Source organism: Nesoenas mayeri, assembly GCF_963082525.1.
Source record: "Nesoenas mayeri genome assembly, chromosome: 17".
NCBI lineage: Eukaryota > Metazoa > Chordata > Aves > Columbiformes > Columbidae > Nesoenas > Nesoenas mayeri.
This window is the reverse complement of record NC_137565.1, coordinates 8,092,172-8,114,132: the sequence shown is the minus strand read 5'-3', so window position 1 is coordinate 8,114,132 and position 21,961 is coordinate 8,092,172. Positions and strand designations below refer to the sequence as shown.

The window sequence follows — 21,961 nt, the reverse complement described above, 5'->3', positions numbered from 1 at the left end:
GGGATTGTCTCAGAGAATGAGTTTGGGTGCCTGTGCACCTGCCAGCTGCAAGTACCCCCGTGTGTGACCGGTCAGGGCGTGTAGTTCTTTGTAAGGTGGAGTAGAACGGGTCAGTGTTTATTTTAGGATGCAAAAGTTGTGCTGGGGGAGCGTTGAGCACCGGGAGAGCTCGGTGTAAAGATGTCCCTCGTGAACACGTTTCTGTCCCGATCGCTCCGTTTCTGGGTGCAGAGGGTGGGGAAAGGCGGCAGAATTTGCCCCCCGGCTCCCCCCGGGGCTCTGTCCCCGCTGCCGGGGAGGTGGCCCCGCCCATCCGGCCACGTGGCCATCGGCCCCGCCCCCGCATTCCAGACATTGTTTCTGGCTCCGCCCCCTCCCCGCAGGCCACACCCCCGCCTGCCCCCGCCCCTGCGCTTCGCTTAAAGGAGCCGTCACCCCGCATCCTTCCCCCCGCTCTCCCCTCCCCGGCCGGCCCTTCCGCGCCCGTCCCCGCCGGCGCCTGGCCCGCTCCCGGCGAGGCGGCCGCCGGGCAGCGCGGCGTCGCCATGGCGCTGGAAGTGGAGGCGTCCGCGGCTCCCCTGAACTCTTTCCTGAAGGACTTCCCGTCTCCGCTGGGCCCCGGGGAGCCGCTGCCGTGGAGCTCGGCGGGGAGCGGCGCCCTGAGCAAGGCCGAGGTGCCGGGCGCGCTGGCCGAGCGGGCGAGGAGCCTCCTGGACGGCAGGTGAGAGCCCGGGGGCGGGCGGGCGGGCAGGGGGCTCTCGGCGCCCCGCCGTAAGGGGCGGCCCCGCGCTGACACCGGGCGGCTCGGGGAGCGGGGCTGCGGGGAGCGGGGCTGCGGGGAGCGGGGCTGCGGGGAGCGGGGCTGAGGGGAGCGGGGTGCTCCCTGCCCGCCGCGCGGGCCGGAGCAGGTGCGGGCGGCGCTGCCTCCTGAGGAGACCGCCCGGCCTGGGCAGGGCCCGCGGGGCCTGGACGTGCCGGCCGCTGCCCGGCCAGGGCTGCACCAGCGAGATCCACTCAACCTCTCCCGGGCGATTTCAGCTTTCTAAATTATTTTTTCCCCTTTCATAACCGTTTTTGTGAGTACTGTCGCGGGAGTAGGGCTTTCAACACAGCGCTCCTGTCACAGGCCTCCTGCCGAGCTCTGTGCCCTTATAGTAATGTTTGTGTGCTCTCAAAAACATTTCTCTCCCGCTCTCGGTGCATGAGAGATTAAATTACAATCCTGTAATTAGCCTGATAGGGCGATTCTTGTGGTAAAGTGCCAATAGTTTGAATTCAAGTCCCTAAGGGCACCTGTGCGGATCCACTTGGAAGTCTGAGGAGAGAGGGAGGGAGCCGGTGAGTTTGCAGCCTGCCTTTGAGGGCTCTCGGGTGTAAGCAGCAAGCCACCTAGGAAAGAATTCAGCTCCCTTGCCACTGTTCCCAGCCCTCTGGAGTTGTCCTGGTGAGCAGCATGTGCTTGCGTGGGTTTCTCAAGTTGATGTTTCTCTCAAAACTTTGAGAGTGTAGTCACAACACCATTGGAAAACAGCTCCTCTTTCAGTGATGTTTCTGTCATCCCCTGAGTTCAGGAGAGACATCTTACAACCTGCATCCTTATCAGTTTAAATTTCCTCATTAACGCTGCTAAGAATTTGGATGTGACTTGTTTTGGCAAGTTAGTGCTTCACCAGGAGCAAGTTGCCTTGGTCTAACCTCTGGTGTCTCGATGCTCTTCTCTCTCCATGTCTGCTTCCTGACGCACTTCAGCGTTAGGGCCTGCGGGTTCTGGGTGTTACAGAGTTCCCACCATGGTCTGCCTGGTTAAGGTGTTTGTTACCATAAGTCATGAACAAGGATTCTGGATGGTCTAAAAAGAAAAAATCTAGGCAGAGAGCTCTGACTTTGTGATCTGGTACTGGGGGTAACTAGTGAAGAAAGCAAGTTAAAGGGACTGGTTCTGTTTAGGTCTGTGTTGAATGTTACCTGGTTTCTAGAGGAATTTCATAAAGACACAGAAAGCTGTTTGAATTACTTGTCTCTCTCTAGTTACTGTCTGGTGAGTTTATGAACACTTACTAGATTTTGTTGTTGTCAAAAGTGTATGGGTGATTTTTATGTACTTAAATTGCCTTAAAGATCAAGTTACTTCTGTGCTTTATATTACGTAGATGCTCTTGGACATAACATCATTCACTTAAATGGTGTGCCTAAAACTAAAGCTGAGGAATGCGTACCAAAACCCCCTAGTTTTTCAGGCTGTAGTTGAAAAAAATGCAGATGATCATTGCATTACTTAGTTGTGCTTTGACTAAATTGCTCTTGAACAAAACACAGCTGCTGCATTCCTAAAGCATTGTAAATGTGCACTGAATCTCTGAGCTCTTTGGAGCAAGAGTGGTTCTGCATGAGCGCTTTAAACAACAGAGTAATGCCAGCCTTGAACAAAAACCTATCATATGGCAACCCATCTGACACATGGGCCAGAATGATGTTTTCTACAGTTGTTTTGGAGATGCAAGTATGAAGCTGTAGGGATTTGGGAGAGGTTCTTCAAACTGTAGTGATTTTAAAAACAGTGTTTTTCTGGGTAACAAATCTGCTAACATTCTGTTGTTCTCTAGTGGGCGGATGAACAAGTGGAAGCAGGAGTGCTGGTTCTGCAATGCTTTCATCTCACCTGTCACTTCTGGTGTTTACACAGAAAGGAGCCTCCCCTGTCAGAAGCTGCATTTTTCACATACCTGCCCCGCAGCCAGTTCTGATTAGACAGCCTGCTTTGCGGAGCTTCCTGAGGCCTGAGCTGGCAAAAATAAATACAAAGGAAGGGAAAGATAGCTGAAGAAAGCAAAGCAGAATAAAAGTGCAGTAATCAACTTATTTATGCTTATTTTCACAAAATGTACTTGGAAAACAGAAATACATAAGGAAAGCGTTTTTATTAATTCTTGTGGCTGCTCGCAGGCAAACCAGTGAAGCAACCCTATGCGTGAGGTTGTGTGCTCGGGCATAGTGCAGCACACCTGAAGTGTCCAGTGTTAGGGATCCCAGCAGACTTACAGCTCAGTCTTGGACACCTGTGGTGAACAGAAACCTCATTTTGCAGCTGCAAACAGGCTGCAATTTCCTGTTGGATAGGCTGAGTTTGTGCATGTGGAGGAGAAGAGTGGCAGAGCCTAAAGCCAAGACAGGGATGTAGTATTTTGAAAGGGCAGGCTCTCTTCTCATAGTCCATGTAACTAAGGACCAGAACTAGAGTCTTGGTGTGAGAAATCGCCAGTTATGCTTTCTTTCCTGCATTCACTACTGCGAATCGACTCAAAGTGCAGTTTTGAAGGTTAAACTGTCACGGTAACATCCCCAACACACAGGTGGCAGCTCAGTGGAAAATGTGCAGATTCAAATACGACAGTGTCAGTATAACTAGGTTTAACACTATGAAGTTATTTGGATGTACCTTACTGACTTCTGGCATTGATGCTTGTTCTGCATTTCCTTAGTTTGAGACTTCTCTGACACTCTGGCATCACAGAACCTATTTTATACAATGATTAGTAATGATGAAGGATTTCTCTACAGATCAAAGTGTTATTGGGAATCGAGTAGCACACAGTTCTGCTTCTCATTTCTGCATTATGAGATACTTAATCCACACCCACACAGATGTGTGTGTCAATGCCTTGAGGAGCGCAAGCCAGCAAAGGTCCAGCAATATTCTTGGCTCATGAGACGACATATGGTGATGTTTAGCTTGTCCTTCGATTTGCTCACAGGCATAAACCTTTGTGTCTTTGCAAAGAGAAACATTCTTCCTCCACCACCAATCAGCTTTGCTGTTGAGAAGAGAATGGGGTAAGGAATAACAGTTGTTAGGTCCAACAATGAGTTTCTGAATGCTATTGCTTCTCTAAGGCTCCACACTTCTCTTACATGGAAGCAGTTGGATACCTCAGGCTACTGCCCTTGAATGTCTAAAATGAACTATTTTGACAACCCGCAAATACAGCTAGCATAGGCAAACACTAGCTGCGGCGGCCAGCCACTCTCGCTTCCTGGCAGGACTTGCACTTAAATTCCTAATCCGGGGAAGTTTTGCAGATGTTTCTACTTCGAACAATTAATTTAAATCAGTGGAACTGCCTGACTTGTATAAAGCTAAATACTTACATGAAGTTGTGAAGAATTGGGGCAGGCTTAAGTAATCTTGCTTTGCAGAATTTTAATAAAGATACACTTTTGGGTTAGAGCTTATGTGTTACAACAATCTGTGTAGATGGGTCAATGTGAACAAAGAGTCCATTAGTTACTTCCAAAGCTTTAGAAATTACCCTGAGATTTTACTAATTTGTACTGTAACAGAACATGAGATGCGATCAGCCCCCAAATGCGGAAATTTCTCCTTTCCTAGGAGCTAAAACTTGTGTGACCATCCTGTGACACAGCCGTAGAACAATGTGTAATTCCAGCAGCCTTCCTGTTTGAAGAGGCTTTACGACAATAACAGTAGTGAGACTTGGGCTTCCTGTTGTGCCCCCTCCCATTCCCTGTGGTTCAGTTGCCTCAGCATCCTGTTTTGTGTCTGTTTTACACTGTAATGCTTGCAGCCGAGGTGTGGCCCTGGCAGCTTTATTTTCAGCATTTCCCTGCTTTTAGAATAGTTAATTCAGCAGTTCTGATATTTTGATGTATTTATGTGATGTAAGTATGAAGAGGGGGGAAAAAAAATCTTATCTTGCCTTTGGTTTACCCAGTCTCTTCTTAAAATTCCCTTTAGTTTCCTTCATGTGTGAAAGCTACTAATACCCAGACTACCATGACCTCTCATTTTAATAAATTCCATAGAATTTACTCCCTTATTGCTAATTTGTACCATTTAGTGTGTGTTATTGTAATGCACTAGTACTTCTCATTGCTAGGAACATGCTTATAGCATCAGTGATCCATGGGTGAATTTGGAAACAAACTTTCCAGCTTTCATGGGCCCTGTTGTGCTTGGTAGCAAAGCAAGTGTGGGATTAGCAGTAAAGGTTCACTCCTTCAGGAACACCAGTGTTCCCACTGGTTTATGATTAATACTCGTGGAATTAGAAGCATTGATTAAGTTAGCGCACAAGAGGAATGTGGCTCTTCTGCTGTTTACTAGTTAATTTAGCAAATGGTTAACAAACTGACTCTGGTAATTTTTGGTGGTGGCCAAAACTGGTCTGTTGCCTGTTGTGTGTGGTTTGTCCACTGCTGCTTCTGGAGATGATGGAGGACAATATGCAGCTTGAGGGAAACGATGTGCAGCTCACACTGTACGCGTGTCTGGATAATAAAGGTTTTGGTAGTTCTGACCTGCCTCCAACAGTATTTAGAGGCTGGACAAACTGCTGATTTTGTGACCAGTAAATTGCTTTTCAGAAGATATTTCTAGTTTGAAACTCCCAGGGAGTTTCCCCTGTTAAAAGATACTCTCAGTAGTAATTTTGGGAAAGAATCACTTTGCTTTTGAAAAGGAAGTGTATGAATAGGGACACCTGCAATACAAGAGAGAAAAAACTTGATGAAACACTGAAAAAAAAATGAAATCGATATCAAATATCAAAGTGATGAGGAAACTTTTAGAGCTGGCTTGCTGGTGTTTGTATCAGTTTCTTTGGTTCTGCTTGGAAAACTAAAATTCTCTTTCCCCAGAATTGCATATTTTTCTCTCATAATCTGTGTGAAACACTCTTTCTATTGCTGTTTGAATTTGGCATCAAGATAAGAAATACTCAGTTTTGAAACAACAAGTTTAGGGCTCAATTGAAAAGTGGCTTTTTGTGGAATTAAGCCTCTCTGCTGTGTGGTTTTTCTTCCTGCTGAGAATGAAATGGAAGTAGCAGGTGACTCTGCATTGCACATTTTCTGTACAAATTGTTTGATGGTGGCTGAAGGGCCTGAACAGATGGATTCTGGGTCTGAAGCTGCTGCTTCTGATAGTTTCAGAAGAAAATCTGGAAAAAGCTACTTCATGCAAAGATGGAAAGATAAAAGTGTGGAATTCCGTGTGTGGCATTGTTTATATATTGGTTTTGATTCCATGTTGTTTATCTACTTGTAAGGATCTGATGTCATTAACCAAAGAAACAACTTCTGTGCATTGTAGGATGTCAGATGTTCTCAACAGGTATACAATTTGTACTTTTCGGTCGCTGTCACCCTGGGAACTCTGGGTGCTGCTGTAATAAATGTTAATGCTCAGAGCCACTTGAGTGGAAACATTCTGTAGTTGATTACAAGAATAAAAAGGGGGGTGGGAACGAAAAGTAACAGGCTGGGGAGAAAATACTGAATACAAGCAGCTTTTGTTTATGAGGAAACTTGTGACCTGCTATCGTTTTGGCAGTACGAGAGGATTTTTCACTTGCTGGAGAACTGCTGGCGTTTGCAGATCTGCACTAAACCCACTTTGCTGATATAGCTGTAACGTGCTAGAAACACACTCTGAGTCCACCAACTTTGCTTTACTGGCAAAGCTGTGCTGGGTGCGATCTGGAGTTACAGAGCCTGGGTAGCAAATAAGTGCAGAAATATGTCTTCCCTCTTGATATAAGTGAGCTGCAGCTGACTTAGCTAGAAGCTTTTGCTAGTACTTATAGCACCTCTTTGTTTCCCAACATATATGTGTGTGTACATATCTAGATATCTATATCTATATGTGCACTCTGAAAGGAAAAGAGGATTGTACAGTGGTCCTCTGACCTGCAACTGCTGCCTTATTGCTGTGACTTTAGTAATAATATTTAGAAATAATATCATGTAACCTTTTTAATTTGAAAGGTGACAAGTGATCAACAATTTGGCCAATATAGTTAGTAAACACTCTTCTCTTGATACAAACAGATTTCCTGACAGTACTATGGGAGAATGTGTGTATTTGGGGTGGGGGGATGGGAATTATTTTCCTTAAAAAAAAAAGGTAAATAAAAATTTAAGAATTCAGAAGGCTTTGCATCAACACCGGGTATTTGATATGTCCCGGTGGGGCTTTGTGCCACTCTCCACAGCTTACACTGCACTTGCTTCTCTCTGCTCAAGAGCGGGTGTTCTGAGTCTGCCATCTCCTGCACTGCTCTGCTTTCTCGGAGCTGCTGTGGACATAGAGCACAACAGAAAGTGTGTAATCTGTTTTCAAGCCTTTGGGAAGAAGTGTAGTCATAGTTGAGGCTCTGGACAAGATGTGGTGGCTCGACCTCTGATCCGGATGCTTCCTCCTTGCCCCCAAAGCTGTTTAATTCTGAATATACCCTCGTAAATTTGAAGGAAAGAAGAGATGGGGGCATCTTTGAACTGGTGGCATTGTTTGCAACACTCAATGCAAGTGTACTGGGGATTTAATGCCCCAAATAAAACCAAATACTAAGTGATCTTACTAGTGTTTCTGCTCCCTGAAGAAACTTGTATATATTCTCTTTTCTTTCTGAAAGCTGATACTTAAGGTGTCAGTAACAGTGTTGTGATTGATCTGACATATGGATACACTGTGGCTGTGATGGCATGCCAGCTGGGCTTTTAAAGTGAGATAAAATAGAGAACTGAATTGTATTGCAGAAGAGAAACAAGGTGAACAAGAAGAGAAGTAATTTCTGCTCTGTAACCTATGTTAAATCTGAAATATGCAAAATATCATAATTGCTTTCTGCATTTGTGAGTAGCTTTATTTTGGCCCACATGTATGTATATGCACAGAAGCTTTGCATAGCTCCTTTTAACAATATTGTATGTGTCCAGTGGTCCCAAATTTTTCAAGGAGAAGGGTGGAAAATACATTTAAATGTGTTCTTTATTAGCACAAGTATTGCTTTGCTCTTGAAGTTACCACTTTTATCTATACTCAAGTTTTTAAAATGAGGCTTGTATTTTACCACGAAGTGTCTGGAGGATATGAACTCCGTGCTCCAGCCACTGGTGATCTGACTTCAGCTGGTGGTGAAGCTGCAGTGCCTCATCTGCACTGTAACAACACACATTCATTCCTTTTAAATATTTTTATTGTGATCAAAACACAACCTTTTTGTTATCAAAGAAATAGTCTGTAGCAAATAAATGTTAAGTCTGTTTGCTACTCATCTGTGTATGTTGGCACTAGGTAATTAGTGTTGCATGTGTCATGGAAATGGGGCTGACACAGTTCTTCTAAGGCTCTCTTAAGAGAATGTAACATCCTTTTCAGGAAACACACCCCACCAGCTTCCTCCTTCTTCCTAACACGGCTGTTTTCCTGCTTAGGAAACAACTACAGTATTTCTTCTGATGCATGAAGATTAAATTATATTTGGTTCAGCCTGTCAGCAGGGTGTCTTGGGCTTCTTTGGAAGGAAGATTTTAACAATAAGTGACATTCTTTGCTTACAGAAAAGGTTTGAAATTTGTTACAGTAACTGCAGTGGGCTTCTACTTTTACACTGGTTGCCATAGGTACTGTGCCTGCTTCCAGATACTTTCTAGCCAAGTGAGGCCTTGTAACTCTCAACTAAAGAAGCAGTTCTTACTCTTTAACCATGTATTTTGTTAACTCTTGAAGCCTCTGTCCTAGAGGATGAAATTAGAACCAGTAGACATCCAAACTGGATGGAAGATGCCATTGCCTTGGACGTCCATTTACCTGAGCTTGAGTAAAAAAACCAGGTTTACTGATATGGTAGTACTAGTATTAAGAGTTTGTAAAGTAATCGACAGAATGTTGTGTTTGGAACTGAGGTTGAACTGAATAGGTAGGGTCATTTAAAAAATGGCTTTTATTTTATCTTTTGTCAGTGTGACAGAATCAACTACTCATTGTTGTTGTTGCTGGCTGCATAACAAATAAAATCCCAATAAGCAACCGTTTTCTTTGTATAGATTTGAAAAATGTGGAGAGGAAGGAAATGCACAGGAAGCAAAGCTCAATGAAGCAGATCAGTACTGAGGAATCTCTGAATTTCCTTTTTAGGAACTGGGTGGCAACTGGAAAAAGTTGAAGGATGTGACATAATAACTCGTAAACCTTTTCTTTGTTACAGGCATCCTGTAAGCAGAGGTTTATATAGGACTTGTGAGTTATAGCACTTAGTTTATTGCCTTTGGTTTGAGTTTCTTTTTACAGACCCATTTCAGCAAGTCAGAGCTCTAGAAAGCAGAAGTCTGCCAAGTTCCTAATGAAAGGATTAAGCCCTCTTCTGATGGCGAGCTGGAAACCCAGGCTAGATTTGAATTTTTCATCCAGCACAGCAGAGAAATTCTGAAGATGACTGAAGCTGTGGCTCTTGCTGTGTGTTTAAATGCATAGTGGTTTCACTTACTACTTTTTGTCTCTGTTTGTGGGGTTGAAACCTACTTTAACTAAAGCTTCTGACTTTCAGCAGCATCAGCTACACATCTGACATTGTTTATGTGGCTTGTATTTTCTTACTCCTTTCTCTTCGACCTATACAAACACAAACAGGAAGCAGGACTGGGGGGAGCTGCCATATCCGTTTCGGATTTCTTTCTTGCCTGACCTTTTAAAAGGTGGTCTGTTAGTGTCAGAATGATTATAAGCAGGCATTGTTCCTTTTCACTTGGATAGGAAAGGAACCAACTCCCCTAAACGTATTAGCCTCAAAAAGAAATAAAAAGCCAATTTCTGGCTCCCCTTGATGCGGTAGGACTGCAGCTAGCACTGAAAGGGCTGCAGGCACACTGCCGTCTGTTTGAAGTACCAAAGCGACTCATTAAAGGAGCCCACCACCGCCACAGAATGCGTAGCATAAAACATACTTCTGTTCGCAGCCTGCTGACTAACACAATGCTCGCTGTTTGCTGCTGCAGGAGCTACTCGGACATGGCTGGGAGAGCACGACAGGGCCTCTCTGTCAGAAACACAATGGCAAATGTGTTTTGGCTTGCTGTCACTGGGACCTAAAACCTCACTATCCTCCACTCCCCAGTCTTCTGTACCCACAAAACCAGTCGTCTCTGTTGAATCTCTGCAGAGACCAGTTGCTTCCACCATTTCTCTGTAGCCAGCCAGTTTTATGCAAGGCTTTCTAAATGTTTCCTGGCAAAACAAATCTTGTCCTTGACTTGCTGCAGGTGCCTTAATGTGTTATTTGCTTTGGTTGCATAATTTGATACTTTGTGGGTATCAAACACTCAATGAACAATGGATAAAATTCTTTTTACAGACATCCACGCTTATTTTTCATTGTGCTCACAGAAAATGTCTGGAATGTGTGTTATTTACAGTAATTGTTAGTACCTGCTGTGGAAATATAATGACTATAAAAGAGTTATTTTCTAGTAGCCCCATTTTAAATTTGGATGAGGCTTATTTGTTTACAGATTCAAAAGCAGTATAGCAAGCATGTGCTTCCTATAAACATGGAACTTGCATAAAGTGTTGAGTAAAAAGGAGAGGGTGTGTAGATTGTGTAGCATTATTGTCTTCTAGATGCTTACCTAAAAACTTCAGTTGAATCACAAGTCTTGGAGTCTTTTCTTAGCCTGCTTCCCCATGCCAACTCTTTACACCTTCTTCCTGGGCGATTTCTTTGGGGAACTTCAGTCGGGAGAAACTGGGTGTTAAAGGGCTGCAGGTTAGTACTGAACATGAGCTTTTTGTGTGTGCAGGGACACTGGAGTCTTCAGTAACCTCTTTTGAGATTTGTGTGTACCACACTGCAGAGATCCTGATACTGTCTGTGGTGGTGAGACAGTTGACTACAAGCAGGAAATGTTGTGTAGTGAGTAGAAACAAAATGTTTGCATTCAGAAGGTAGATTTGAAGGTAGCAGTTCCCATCAGATAGCTCAAGAGAAGGAGGTACCATCTGTGACTAGAGTGTGAGGCAGCAGTTTGAAAACATGATTCATACGTGTCTTCCTCTTTGCATTTTTGAGAAAGCAGTTGTCTAACTGAAGATCTTACTAAAGATTTGTATGGATAAATATTGAACATATGGTTTCTTCTACTGATTTACTAATGAAGCTGAAATTATTGTGTTTATTGCTTTCTAATTCTGAGGTCACCAACCATAAACAGTGAGGTTGTAGCTCAATTTAAACTAATGCAGTCTATTTTGCTTTCCCTTCCTTTTCTTACCAGCAGAGGTGTTTCACCACTTCTTGCAGCATCGTTAATCCATGCTGCAGTTGATGAAGTTCTCCAAACAGACTTGACTGAATTTGAGCAGCAAAATGTGGAAACAGAGGGAGAAGGAGATGAAGAAAGGTTCACCTGTAAGTATATTTCTTTTCTTTCTGTGGTTTTCCCAGCGGCTGTCTGTTGGAATATTCAGTGCTTTGAAATGTTTCCCAGAATATTTGGTTAGGCTGTCTGGCAGTCAGCAGCGCTCAGAACTTTATTTGCTCCTGCTGGGTATCTGTGGGATGACAGGTAGCTGTGCTGGTTTTGCAGGCAAGATGGAAACGTGGTGTCTGGAGCCCTGGACTGAGCGCGTGGGTTGGCTTTCTGGAAAGGGAAGAGAGTTTCTCTTCCCAAAAATTCTTAATGACTGTGTCCACTGTGCTTCCTGAATTGAACTCCTTGAGGACTCTTCCTTATTTGATAATTTCACTTAAATTGAACTGGTTCTCTTCCTATCTTAAGTTGATAACCTTTTATATTTCCAAAGTGCCCTTTTCTCTTTGGTAGACTGACCTTAGCTAATTACTATGTTTTGACATTGACATCGTCACAATTGCTGTCGTGCAACCACGCTGACACCTTAAATTCATCCATATAATCCATCTTGCTTGTGTTTGTTCTTGAGGAAGAGATTTTTGGACCTGTGGGCCTTCTGCAACCTCAATATCTTGAAACTCAAGATCTTTCTCTTGGCAAGTTTCTCAGTCATCTCTGTCTTTATTGACTATTTCTTCTCTTCCCATCCTCCCCCATAAAGGTGGGATGCTGGAGGATGAAAAACCCGATGCATGTGCGTTCTGCTTGAAGCCTGCATGTTCCCTTATCTAAGCGAATCTGAGAGAGCAGGCCCTGGTGACTGAGTAATGGGTTTGAGCCTCGTGTAGCGGGTGGTCCTGTTGCATTTACACGCTGAAGTGTTTCACATGAGACTTCACCAAACCTTCAATCCCAGTGCCAAGAATTTAAATGGAGCGGGATGCAGGCAGTTGAAGATAAAAGTGGAGTAGAGGTGTCTTAGGCAAACTAGTCTGTCCTGTGAGGGGAAATGCTCACCGTTCCATTTCACTGGGATGACTTGGAAGGCCATTCAGCGTGCCCTAGAGGATTCATCTCCAAGCAGAGCTCTGGGAATGGCCAAGATGTGACACTTTTCCTGAAGACTATTTCAGTATTCATCTACAAGTCTGAAATTGGAGGAGGGTCAACACAATTAAGTCTTGTTGCCCCCTGAATCTTTCAACTCTTGCCTTCATGTTTGTAGCCCTCATATGTCCCAAGAGATGTAGCAAGTTTCCAGCGTTTTGCATGGGTAGAGTTGGCTTCATGTCAGCTTGGCCAGGGTCTGAACAACACGCCCTGGCTCTCCTCCTCTGTCGCAGGAGAAATGGTTCTGTGTTGGCTGTTCAGGGCAGCATGAGCAGTGGCCCCTGGTGCTTGAGAACCAGGAGTTATAAAAAGGAATTCTGAGGAAGCTTTAATGCTAACAGTGTCAGCAGGAGTCAGGATAAAGTAGGAAAGAGTTCATGCATTGCAGTTTTATAGGAAACATGTCAGTGGCCAGCAAATTATTTTTGTTGTATAGATGATCTTTTCAATGCTTTTTGAAGTTAGTTTATTTAGCATGGAGACAGGATTCTTACTCAAGTAACAAAACTTTCAATTATTACCTATTCTGAGAGAGACTGCATTGCAAAGTTAGACGCGATGTCAAACCAAACCGTTCAGTCTGATGAACAATACTTTTGGATTAATTGATCTTTGGGACCTATCCAAAAAAAGGATTTGAGTGTCTGGCCAGAGCTTTTCACACTATGCTCAATGGGTGTTTACAATTCTGCTCTGTAATGAGAAAGCAGGAAAGTGATGGAAATGTTCTTCTGTCCCTCCAGCTCCTACAACCATGTGTATTTAAAAAGATAAAGACTACAGCTTAAAATTCTAATCTGTTCAGCTCAGCTCTGAGTTGAGCTATTGACCTCAGCCAAACATTCTCAGACTTCCTTGTTATTTCAGTGTAAGTGGTTCAGTGGGACATAACCTGACCCAAAGTGAGGCCACTGCTTTTCCAGCCCTTGTGTCCAATACAGCGGCAGTCTCTTATCTATTTATTTATTTAACCTTCTTTAGTAGGGATGTGCTCCTACCACTGCATCTTCTGTATTTTACAGAACATTTCTGTCTTATATTCCAGATAGATTTTGGAGGGTTTTGTTATGATTGTTTGTAATGTAATCACCCACTTGATAAGCCTCTGGTTTGAAAGGGAACTAGTAAGTAAAGAAGCTGCCCTTATCCTTAATGTCGTACTGTTTTATGTTGCAGCTTTCTCTCCACGTTATTCTCAGGAGCTTATTTTAATTCTTGCAGAACCTGTAAAGGCAGAATGCTGAATGTGTGTATGTAGCTCTGAGGAAAGAAACTTGAAGGAAGCATAAGCCAAAAGATGGGCTAAAACAAAGCTTATTGTTTTGTTTTTGTGCTGTCAGTGCTAGATGGAGAGTCATTGCAGCGCTGCTTCTTTAACAAGCTTCGGGATGTCTGCTTTGAGTGGCAGAAGCAGTTGCCACCGCTGCGACCAGTGAAGCGATTCCTGCTCATTTCCATCCACGCCATCCGTAACACTCGGCGGAAAATGGAGGACAGGCACGTTCTGCTCCCAGAGTTCAATCAGCTGTTTGGATTATCCGTAAGTCTGGACAAACTCGGGGAGGCCAATTTGTTAACATTTCAGCATTCCCATGAACACAGTGACCTAGTGATGGGTGATCAGTGAAATGGTAAGAATTTGTTGCCACAAGTTATCTATAATTTCTGTGCTGGAGCAAGGACGTACTGGCTCAGATTGCTCAGGGCTAACTACTGCTCTGATAAAGAAAGATCTTGTGACCTCGAGTTTCATGTCGTATGTTATATGGGGAGACGGATGTTGCTGGAGTTATAATGTTCTTGTGACTGAGGTAACTGATATATTAAGAAAATAAGGGAGGATAACAGCAATTGAACAAGGGCAAGTGCCAATTAATGAAGCTGCAGTGGGACTATGTAACTTGCTGTGTGTTGTTTCAATTCCAGTTTATTTTCAAGGATATTAAATGACTAACAGCAAACAAAGAAAAGTAATTCCTTTGCAAAGCATCTCTTTCATCCATTTTGCACACAGGTTAATTGACTTAAATTACCCTTACCTATGCAACATGTAGAAGAAAGCCCAGAATAAGCAATCTTTGCTTGCTGGTACCAGTCTCTGGGTTATTTTGGTTCTGAACATGGATATGTCTTTCTCTCTCTCCCTTCCCACAAAAGGATGACATTGATCGCGCTTACTTTGCGGTATTTGATGGCCATGGTGGAGTGGATGCTGCCAATTATTCAGCAACCCACTTACATGTAAATGTTGGGCTGCATGAAGACATTGTTAAGAATCCAGCTGAGGCCTTGAAATGCTCTTTCCAGAAGACAGATGAAATGTTTCTTTTCAAAGCCAAAAGAGAGGTGAGTGGGTACAGATTAATTCCATGCTATTTAAATAACACTGAGAACTGTTGGACAACATTATATTATCCAGAAAATTCTAGCAGTACAGTTTCTTTGAATCACTGGCTTATTTATGAAATGATGCTACATGTAAAGGTGTTCTTTGATCAAATTATTTCTTTTTTTGTGAGGAAAAACAAGATGACAGTACTTGCAAGTTCAAGATGAGTGATTGAGAAGCAGCGTTAAGTGATTTAAATGATCCTGACATAACAATTATTTGAGAGAACGCTCTGTTGCCTCTTTGCCTAAATTAGGCAGCCTCTAGATGTTCTGTTGTCCTACCTCTTACCTAGAAAAGATGTTTCTCTCTTCCTGATAATACGGTCATGATGTTCCTCTTTCTTGTTCCACCATTCGTGTCACAGGTGGTTGTAAGATGAAAAATGTATTCTATCTAACCTATTTAAATCAGACTCCTCAGTTCATTAAGCTTAAGCTTATTGATCAGCTTTGAATCAAGTTGGTATGATGAGCATTCTTTCTTCAAGTGTTACATGATGGGAGGATGGTTTATTATACAGTTTAATGATAACTCTTATTGTAGCAGTAACAGAATATAGAAGTAGTCATTGTTAACATCTTCATTTCTGTCAATGAGGTACAAAAGAGAGACCAGCATCTTCACGAGGTCTGACTCTCACTAATCTTTACAGGAAATCAGTCAGGTTCCTGCCTTTGACATCCTCTTTTAAATAACCGACGATAAGGGGATGTACGCAGTGCAAAGTGTCTGTAGTTGCTAGTGGTAGAGTGGAGAATGCAAAAGGTTTGGGGAGACCTGTGTTTGTTTGTGAAATGTTCATACTACTGAAATTCAGATCCTCTTTCCAAAACACAGAGACACATCTTAGACTCCGAGATCAATTGTGGAATTAATAGCAGAGAAGGAAGGATATAAGAGAGGCAGTACTAGCCCTGCATGTGTTAGAATGTGTAAATACTTTATTTCAAGTCTCTCTAATCTTGTACCTTTTTTCAGGTACTTGAATTATGATTGGCAGGTCTACTCTGCTGCATTTAAGTGTGATTAAACCTAGGTTCACAATATTGCTGTGTAACCTAGTAGGGCTTGTTGAATGTTCACCTAACATACCTGCTTTGTTCTATAGAAGCTGCGGAGTGGTACTACAGGTGTAACTGCGTTGATTGTAGGGAACAAGCTACATATAGCATGGCTGGGGGACTCACAGATAATGCTTGTGCAGCAAGGAAAAGCTGTGACATTAATGGAGCCTCACAAACCAGAAAGAGAAGTAAGTCTGACTTGTTTTTTCATCTTGTGCGTGCTGTAAGAATCTCACTTGAAACGTTTTGGAATCAAGCCTTCTTAAGTGTTTGGTGCTTTACACAATTACATCTATTGGATGGTAGGGTTCGGAGAATTAACAGTTTATTTTTTTCCATCTGCTCCTGTTTCTTGAAAAGATTCTCCCTCCAACTGTGCCCCTTTGAAAATACTGGTGGTACTGGCAGTCCTGACTTCAGTCCCTGCCCAGACTGGCTTTTCAAAATTTGTAGTAATTAAAGGCTTTCACAGCACTTTTTGTGTGTGTGAATTTAAAACTGCCTGCTATAAATTAATTTATTAATTTGAGATTACTGTCATTCAAAAGCTAATGGTGATCTAGTATCCTAACTGGCTTAAAGGGTACAGCATTTTCTATATATTTTAAATAGTCAGGTATTTTATTATTTTGTTTGTATTCTACTGTTTTGCAGGATGAGAGAGCACGTATTGAGACTCTGGGTGGTTGCGTAACCTATATGGACTGCTGGCGGGTTAATGGTACCTTGGGTGTTTCCAGAGCAATTGGTAAGACAAACCATCAGAATAAGTATTGTTCAGATTAAATTTGATTTAAAACACACCACCTGGAATTGTAGGTTTACTATAAATGACATTTTGCTCAGCATCAATCAAATATTAAACCACTCTTACTGTCTTTGCCATAAGTCTAGTTTACAGCTAGATAACTCACATAGCTTGCAGCTACATAATCTCACTGGTTTTACCATAAGCACAGAATATTGTTTATTTTATATACTAGCCATAACAGTCCTAATTATTCTTCTAAGTCTTTTACTTCTTATAAATGTCTTTGGTACTGTGGTGTCCTACAGTAACAAATGTAGAGTATTTAATTTGTAATAAGTGGAGGAAGTAATAAATTTTCATCTAGCCTTTATGTGGTTATATTATGGTTTTTTTGTCCACTTTAATATTAATATATCTTTCTCCTGACTGCAGTTCTTAAGTCAAATTGCTGCATCCTCTTTCGAGTCACACATATCCAGCAAATTAGGGCATTTTAATTACAGTATTCCAGAATGTTATTAAATGAGCTTACTTTACTTCTGGCCCATTAGGGCAAAAAAATAAAAGGTCCTGGTCAAGTACAGTAGATAGCTGTAATGTGTGCACAGAAGCAAATTAGTGTAAATGTGTAAATACTATTTGGATCAATAGCAACCCATGTTTACTAAGTATGTCCATATGAAGCTGATTAACTAAACACAATGAGCAGATTTTTCTGGCATTGTATTATTGTACATTTTCATAGCATTCTGAAGGCTGTACAAGAGGCACGCTTGCAAAATGAAGGCCTGACTATCTCCTCGCACAAATGGATTTCAGAGAGGAAAAAAACCTTCAAAAGAATTTTCTTAGTTTCCCTGCAAAATTAGGAAAGCATGAATTAGAGTGACTTCTTAGGAACTCACTGGATTTAGGTAGGTTTCAAGCATTCTTAAAGAAACAAAGGCCTTCCATGTTTATTCCGTAGCTTTTCACTCCTCTTGTCCTGCATCAGATGCCTCTGGAATATGGTCTGGCTGTCCTCGAGGATGCTAAGAGCAAGTGATGGGTGAAGTAACTGTTTACATTTGAAGTAATAAAGCCTTTGTTTCGATTGTTTGTCTTAGGTGACATATGTCAGAAACCCTACATCTCTGGTGATGCAGATGGAGAGTCATTTGAGCTGACTGGTTCTGAAGATTACTTGCTCCTAGCCTGCGATGGATTCTTTGACGTGATCAAGCCATATGAGGTTGTAGACTTGGTCCTAGATCATTTAATGCAAACCAAAGGAGTGGGTCTCAAAGCAGCAGAAAGACTGGTGGCTGCTGCGAAGGAAAACGGATCCAGTGATAACATCACCGTTCTAATGGTGTTCTTGAGGGATCCTCAGGACATCTTGGCAGACTGTCTCAGAGACCCTAAGAACCATGGGGCCGGTGAGGATGCTCGGAGCTCACCCTTTAATTTCCTCAGCTGTGAGGCAGCGGCCACACAGTGACAAAATCTGCCTAGTCCCAAACGTTCAAGTAAGTTCACGTAAGGAACTGCTTTCCACTGAAGAAGCCTCTAATGCAACAGGCAAAACATATTAGGAAAAAAATGACAAATGGACATACTGTTAACAGAAAGGCAAGACTCCTTTTACTGAGTTCCTATTTGTCTTTTCCTTCCATCCCCCTCCCTTCAAAAAACACTGGGCAGATGTTGGGATTTGTACAGCAATTTCGTCTCTGGGAGCAGACTTCTGAAGTGTGTCCTGGGGCTGCTGGTCATATCCCTCTGCCCTGGAGGTGGTAAGAAACCGTAAGATGTATAAGCTAACGGGCGAGAATACCCATTTGTGAATTCTGCGTGAAAATTTAAATTAGTGCTTAGAAAGAATGCTGTATGTTGTATTTAATAGTGATGTTACTTTGGAGACTGAGAGGAGAGAAGCTGTCGCCATTGCAGAAAAGCTTCTTGCTGTGTGTGGTCTGTAGGAACAGGCTTGGTGTGTGAGAGACTGGCTGATGCCATTATGCTGTGTAACTTGCTTCAGTTTTGTACCAAAGATAATATTACAAGGATGGTGTGGTCTCTTTATTCAGAGGCATTTAGTTTTGTGTGTATGGAGTGGAGAAAATGAAGCTGAATGTTCCAGAAAAAGAGCAAGAGAGCTAACTAGAAATATCCCAGGCAAAACTGATACAAAATCAGCTGCTTTGGGGGAATGTTCTGGTTTATAAACTGGAATCCAATATTTAACTGCACTGGATTATTTCTCCCTAACAAACACTCTTTATTGGCTATTTGGCAACCTGAAAAGAAAGGACCCTTAGTGTTGTATTTGACAGAGATGCTTACTGTATATATGCTCCAGCAGTTAAATATGCTCTGTTTCTGCCACTTTTTTGTGTACTATAACAAAAGGAGAATGTTATTTTTTATTCTAAGGGTTTATCTGTTTATTTACTGAATTTACAGTTGGAGTAATTTTTTGCAGTGTTACTTTATTTTGTTGTGGTTTTTATTTAAATTAGAATTTTGAAGTAGTTGTGTCTTTATTATCTGATTTTTAAAACTGACTACCCTCAAGTGCCTTAAATATTTCACCCAAGGATTGCTGGCTTCCTGTTGTATTCTGGTGAGCCAGTTTATAGCGTTTTTAGAATGTGACTTTTTAATTTCATTGATACTAATGTTTAATGCACTTAAATGTTTCATTTTTGTGCATTATTTTAGTGGGAACTAGGTTTCAAGAAAACATCTTGTTCATTGTTGCCAAATCTTGTGGCTTGTAGTAAAAGCTTCACAACACTTACTGTGACTTACCCCCTGCCCCATGCATAAAGCGCGAGTTATTTAATCGTGAAGTAACAATGAGTCATCATGACTTTCATTTAAAAACAAATACACATCTGACCTTCACAAGAAAACTTAATAACACAAACTAGAAACAGTTTAGTAACAGTTTTTGATTAATAGATGGTTAATTGGGCCATACTTTGTGAATAACTATCTAAGGAGATGTGAAACTAAGGTGAGGATGAAAGAATCTTAATGAACATGTGTGTTGTTGTGTGACTGTTATGTCCATTACATGCCGGAGCCTCTGGTGGTGTTTTGTCTTGCTCTGCTGACCTGTCCCACAGGACTCAGCAAGATCTGAAGGCTCAGTGGTAAATGGTTAGTAATTTTTGTACCTAAACAAAAAGTGCTTTACATGTGGCAGCAAGATTGCATGCCTGATTTAGAAGCACATGGCATTGCAATATGTCAGTCCTGTTGATTAAAATGTGTTGAATGCTAATGTTGCTTAGGGAGAAGATTTAGGTAAAAGAGACGAGATGGCTAGAAGGAAGAACAGAGCAGGACTGTTTCTGTCCATAGTGTCTCTGAACCGCTAGCTGGTGTGCAGCAATGCACTTACCCAAGCAACTTGATTTTTGTATTTCTTTTTTCTGGATTACTATGGTTGATTGTGCGGTTTGACACAGAAACTCCTCAGTGAGCTGCCATCTCATTACACAGCAGCTCGGACAGTGACTTCCTTGTTTTGCTGTGCAACAATGGGAGCTTTTCCTCTGAGAAGGTTGCAAGCACTTTTCTATCCTTTATTTTGCTGTCCAAAAGTATTTGTGGAGATCTTTAAGTGATGGCAACCTGGTTAATTTTTGTAGTGAAGCTACTTCAGCTAAGGAAGCCTTCAGACTTGCCAAGTAATCCCTTTCGATTTACCATCACCCATCTCTTTGATTTCTAACCCAGATATTCAGTGTCATGCTAAATTCTTATAACCACTAGTGCCTCTTTGTGTCTTGGAAAGAGTTCTCATTATTAATATAGTAAGAATCATACAAAATTGTTTGATTTCTGCTATCTGAGGTTTATCAGGAGAGGGGGAAGCTATTGTATTCCTGAAGTTTGAAATGTTGGTAAATTCATAGTATGGTTTAGTTTCTGAAATTTGCCAAACTTCCTGAAACATGGAGGGAACTGAATGAGCCAAATTCCTGGTAATGATCCTTTTACTTCAGCCTTTCTGTGGCAGATTTGTATTATGGAGGAAAAAAGTCTTAAGCCTTTCAATGAATATTTACAGCTGTGTGAGAATATCTTTATTTGTTTCGAATTTGATAGGTATACTGTAGGGAAGAAATTCTGCATAGATGTTTTCATTCTGAATGACCTAGTGGCTCATTTCTTAGAGGTGGAAGTGGAGAGGAATAGTCTTTGGGAACTTGTACAGATTTCAGGGGAGATACAAAATATTTCTCCAATTTTCCAAGACCCTCTTACTAGCTTTAAAAAATTTAGTCAGGTCTATAAGAGTTGTAACTAGGTCAAAACCAGCAGTTTGTATCCTCTCAGTGGAATAAATAAATCTTAATGTGTCATCTACAGTAAAATTTCACATACGATTTTGGGGAAAAAATTGTTTTGGAGATGTCTTATCCTCAAAATTTCCTTTTTTTTTTAAACTGAAACCCCAACGTTTCGACTTTGAAGTTAAATCAGTCATGACACAGGATGCAAGAATAGATGTTAAGTGCACTTTGAGCGTTCAGTTGAAAATGGTCATCAGGATGGTCTTACCCTGGGGATGGCAAGGCAGCCTCCAAATTCTGTTTCACTTGTGACCTGGATATTACTATTAGAAGCCGCGAGCTACAATGCATAACACTGTTACAAGTGTCACCAGTGCGGGTGGTGGGGAGGGAGGGAAGGGGCTCCAGCAGAATGTTGTGAAGTTCAACTAAATAGTCCAAAATATGGAGTGGTGCTATGTTTTGAATTTGCAATACTAATGTGCTGCATTAGCTTTTCTTATCTTTCCTCTTTAAAACTTCCTGGCTTTCTTGTGTTGGTTGTTCTGTTTTCCTTCCCTCCTTTGGTTAAAAATAATATGTAATTTTGGTGAGAGAATCATCTTGCCTCTCTGGGCCTTCTCAGTGCCATGTATTAATGCTGGTCTATCTATGTCAAAATGACTAATTTGCCTGTTTAATTGTTGCCTTTCTCAGGGGCCTGCAGCAAAACCAATTCTGTAGTCCAGCCAAAATCTTCGAAGCTGTAGAAGTTAGCTGGAGGATCCAGGACAAATGAAAGTATTTTCATATTTTACTAAACTCCAAATGAATATCTGCTACTGCATTTTATCACCCAGTGTCAGCAAAATTGTTCTTTAAAGGAGCCTGCATTTTTAAAACAGAGCACGCTTAAATCCTTACATTGTGCGTCACTGAAAACTAGCTTCAGTCATGCTGCTTAGTGGGTATCCAACATCTCTTTTACTTAAGGGTAATTCATACTTCTACCTTTCTTTCTCTACCCACCCTCTCCTACAATGAAACATACCTAAGACAGTGAAGTCTTCTGGGTCTGACAGAGACAAGATTACAATTTTACAAATCACATTTTTTGGGGTTTGGGGTTTTTTGAGAATACAGAGGATAGAAATGTAGGAAAATTTTTAGAACAGAGGGAGATCAAGTAAAATCCACCCTCTTGAGTGATGGAGGAGTGAAAGAGAGAGAC

General features: G+C 41.9%; 1 protein-coding gene across 1 annotated transcript; it reads left to right on the top strand.

The window, feature by feature from the left end:
* Window positions 1-466: 466 nt before the first annotated feature.
* PPM1F (protein phosphatase, Mg2+/Mn2+ dependent 1F) lies at window positions 467-21,083 on the top strand. Its single transcript, XM_080355160.1, has 7 exons — window positions 467-721; window positions 11,071-11,201; window positions 13,596-13,795; window positions 14,413-14,601; window positions 15,756-15,899; window positions 16,366-16,459; window positions 17,569-21,083. Exons 1-7 carry the CDS (start codon window positions 546-548, stop codon window positions 17,940-17,942), a joined length of 1,308 nt encoding a protein of 435 aa, XP_080211286.1. The 5' UTR covers window positions 467-545; the 3' UTR covers window positions 17,943-21,083.
* Window positions 21,084-21,961: the final 878 nt, after the last annotated feature.